The sequence below is a fragment of the Eretmochelys imbricata genome, chromosome 6 (genome assembly GCF_965152235.1).
Source record: "Eretmochelys imbricata isolate rEreImb1 chromosome 6, rEreImb1.hap1, whole genome shotgun sequence".
NCBI classification, from domain to species: domain Eukaryota; kingdom Metazoa; phylum Chordata; order Testudines; family Cheloniidae; genus Eretmochelys; species Eretmochelys imbricata.
Window position 1 is genome coordinate 3513329 of NC_135577.1, and position 3982 is coordinate 3517310.

At 45.2% G+C, this 3982-nt stretch overlaps 1 protein-coding gene across 1 annotated transcript; it reads left to right on the top strand.

Annotated features, from left to right (window-relative positions):
- Positions 1-399: 399 nt before the first annotated feature.
- Positions 400-3523, top strand: LOC144265933 (olfactory receptor 5J3-like). The gene is made up of 2 exons (XM_077819022.1): positions 400-418; positions 2535-3523. The coding sequence occupies exons 1-2, from the start codon at positions 400-402 to the stop codon at positions 3521-3523; spliced, it is 1008 nt and encodes a 335-aa protein (XP_077675148.1).
- The last annotated feature ends 459 nt before the right edge of the window (positions 3524-3982 follow it).

Sequence of the window (3982 nt, forward strand, 5' to 3'; positions counted from 1 at the left end):
CTGCCCCATACACAGAGCAGGTGATCAAAGCACAATGTAGCCCTGAACCTCTAGATAATTCCCAATCTCTTGAGCCATCCAATCTGCCCAACCTGCACAACACCTAGCATTGAAAAGTCTCCATATTCCATTCCCAGTGCTTTGAATCACTCAGTCTCAGCGATCTAGGGACACACTGGGACCAATTACCGACATGCATCACAACGGCCTGGCACGGTGTTAAACAAATCACTTCTCCACAAATACACTTGGCCCCAGCAACAAGAAGATAACTGAAGCTCCTTCGTCTGTCTGACGGTCCGAGCCTGGAGAGACTTAAGGTCCCAACAGACTGTAAGGGAATATAAATCAGCCTCCTGCCCTTCCTCCAGATGGGAACCTCTTGGACCCATCACATAAATGATTCATCCTTACGCAGGTAAGTTTGCTTTGTCTGGGTGTAGCACTGCGGGAGGGAGGGGGAAGAGTAAAAACCTATTGCGAGCAGCAAGAAAAATCTCACAATCCACTGGAAAGTCGGTTTGAAGGTACAATTTTGACCTAAAACTTCCTAACTGATCTGAGAGCCACTTATGTAGGCAACGACCCCTTCAGCTGAAGCTGCTACATCCAGAATCTAAGGAGCAGCCCTGGGTACAAACCCACCAGCAGTACACAGCAGGTGAATCATTGTGTCACTAGGCTGTAGCATGGGCTTGGGCTGTGTCTGGGGAGAGGGATGGTGCTGCAGATAACAGCATAATGTTTTTGATTCATTTCCTGTGCTGTAGTTATTAACTGTCCACCCAAACTCTGAGTCCTTTCTCCTTTCACCCCCTTGTATGAGGCCACCTTGTAAGATCCCAATGGGTAGTGTATACATCCCAGTTCATCGTCTGAGCTTTACAGGTTCGGCAACTGCCCTGCACTGGGTAGAGGTTAATAATGCCTATGAGATTTCCAGGAGGAGGCACCAGAATTGACCCCAAGGATCATTCAAACCAAAGCAACAGTGTTAGCCCTGGCAACACAATACGGGGAGTGTAAGGGTCACAGAAATAATCTTCCAAAGGAGTTATTCTGAAATAAAAAGGTGAACTATTTCAATTTTGACATTTTTGAAATAATGTGTTTCAAGCTTTTGTTTTGAAATGACGTTTTGTTTCCAAAAATCTGTTAGATTTAACTTGAAAAAAAAAAGGGAGAAGAGGGTAAAAACCTGACAACGAAATGATTTATTTTGGGGGAGAAGGGAACAAGTTGCTGTTATTTGGGGATTTTTCAGGTCAGCCACTGAACCAAAAAACAAAACAAAAAAACCCCAAAACCAACCACCCAGCTCTAATGCAAACTTTCTTGATTTCTGCTGTGCGGGGGAAAGGTTTTTCAACTGAGCCAACAGTGAACTTCACCCTCTGGCAATCAAGTCGGCACTATGCTACAGTTTTATGCCAATAGTTGATCTTTGCAGATTGTCCACATCAAAAGAGAAAGAATGAGATACGCACATGTCATAAATATAAAGGGAAGGGTAAACCCCTTTGAAATCCCTCCTGGCCAGGGGAAAGCTCCTCTCACCTGTAAAGGGTTAAGAAGCTAAAGGTAACCTCGCTGGCATCTGACCAAAATGACCAATGAGGAGACAAGATACTTTCAAAAGCTGGGAGGAGGGAGAGAAACAAAGGGTCTGTGTGTCTGTCTATATGCGGGTCTCTGCTGGGGATAGACCAGGAATGGAGTCTTAGAACTTTTTGTAAGTAATCTAGCTAGGTATGTGTTAGATTATGATTTCTTTAAATGGCTGAGAAAAGAATTGTGCTGAATAGAATAACTATTTCTGTCTGTGTATCTTTTTTGTAACTTAAGGTTTTGCCTAGAGGGGTTCTCTATGTTTTTTAATCTAATTACCCTGTAAGATATCTACCATCCTGATTTTACAGGGGGGATTTCTTTATTTCTGTTTACTTCTATTTTTTTATTAAAAGTCTTCTTGTAAGAAACTGAATGCTTTTTCATTGTTCTCAGATCCAAGGGTTTGGGTCTGTGGTCACCTATGCAAATTGGTGAGGCTTTTTATCCAACATTTCCCAGGAAAGGGGGGGTACAAGTGTTGGGAGGATTGTTCATTGTTCTTAAGATCCAAGGGTCTGGGTCTGTAGTCACCTAGGCAAATTGGTGAGGCTTTTTACCAAACCTTGTCCAGGAAGTGGGGTGCAAGGTTTTGGGAAGTATTTTGGGGGGAAAGACGCGTCCAAACAGCTCTTCCCCAGTAACCAGTATTAGTTTGGTGGTGGTAGCGGCCAATCCAAGGACGACGGGTGGAATATTTTGTACCTTGGGGAAGTTTTGACCTAAGCTGGTAAAGATAAGCTTAGGAGGTTTTTCATGCAGGTCCCCACATCTGTACCCTAGAGTTCAGAGTGGGGGAGGAACCTTGACAGCACCCATGGGTAAAAATATTCTTACTTTCAGCAAACAAGGGTCTCAAATGGACTAAAATGCTGTCATTGGTCGTACGGAATTCCAGGTCCTCACACTGTTTTTTATTTCTACAGAAATTCCCTCTGTGCAGGTCTCTCCTCAAAGCCCATGTGAAGCAGTGGCCCAGGGAAATGACACTACCGTGGCTGAATTCATCCTTGCAGGATTCACTGACTATCCAGAACTGCAGGTTGCCCTCTTCCTCATATTTCTGGTGATTTATGTTCTCACCTTGCTGGGGAATTTTGGGATGATTGCCCTAATCTGGACGGACTCCCGATTTCACACCCCCATGTATCTCTTGCTCAGCAACTTGTCACTCGTTGACCTTGGCTACTCCTCATCCATCGCCCCCAGGGTGCTGGTGAGCCTCTCAAGGGAGAGTAAGGCCATTTCCTATGCTGGATGTGCTGCACAGATGTACTTTTTTCTTGCCTTTGCCACTACTGAGTCTTTCCTCCTTGCGGTGATGGCCTATGACCGTTATGTGGCCATCTGTACTCCACTGCTCTATAGGCTCATCATATCCAAGAGGTCCTGCATCTGGCTTTTGTCTAGCTCCTACATGGCTGGGGTTGCAAATGCAACCATGTTTACCAGCTGCACCTTTCAGCTGTCCTTCTGTGGGCCCAATGTAATCGATCATTACTTTTGTGATGTCCTTCCGCTCATGCGGCTCTCCTGCACCGACACTCACACCAATGAAATGCTGCTTTCTATCTTTGCTGGTTCAATACAACTGACTACCATACTGATCATTCTCTTCTCGTATCTGTATGTTACTGCTGCCATACTGAGGATCCGCTCCTCCGAGGGCAGGCGCAAAGCCTTCTCCACCTGCACCTCCCACCTGACAGCCGTAGCTATATTCTATGGGACAACGTGCTTTACCTACTTACAACCCAGTTCCACCTCCTCACTGGAGCGGGACCAGGTGATCTCTGTGTTCTACACAATGGTGATCCCCATGCTGAACCCCCTGATCTACAGCCTGAGGAACAAGGAGGTGAAGGACGCCGTGGGGAGAATGTTAGAGAGAAGAAAGCTCTCTCAGCAGCCTTGATGAATAATTTAATCATCTTTTGGACTAAAGTGACAATATTCTTTCCATTCCCTTCCACTCTATGTAATTTTATAATGAAAATAAAAACTCTAATGTGTTCAAGTTTTAAGAATAATGTTTTAGAGGTGGCATTGTCCAACAGGTAAGACACTCAGAAGATCTGGTGTGACAGATATTGCAACCCCATGCAGTATCTTTGGGACCATTATATGAACTTGCGTTATAAGAATGCTTTATGTATGACTCTGTTCTACTCCAGGGGGGAGGGTTCCTGCAGCTCCTTCTGTAACTAAAACCTGTGGGGGGCGGGTGATTAAGGCAAGTCCCTGAGACTAAACTCCAGAGAAATTCCAAGGGGAGTGGAGTCTGTCTCATTCAGGACCCTTGAACTTGTAACCCCCCAGCAAGGACACCTGCTTTTAGGTTTTCCAGTTCCTCAGCTGTCACTTCTCTTGGGTG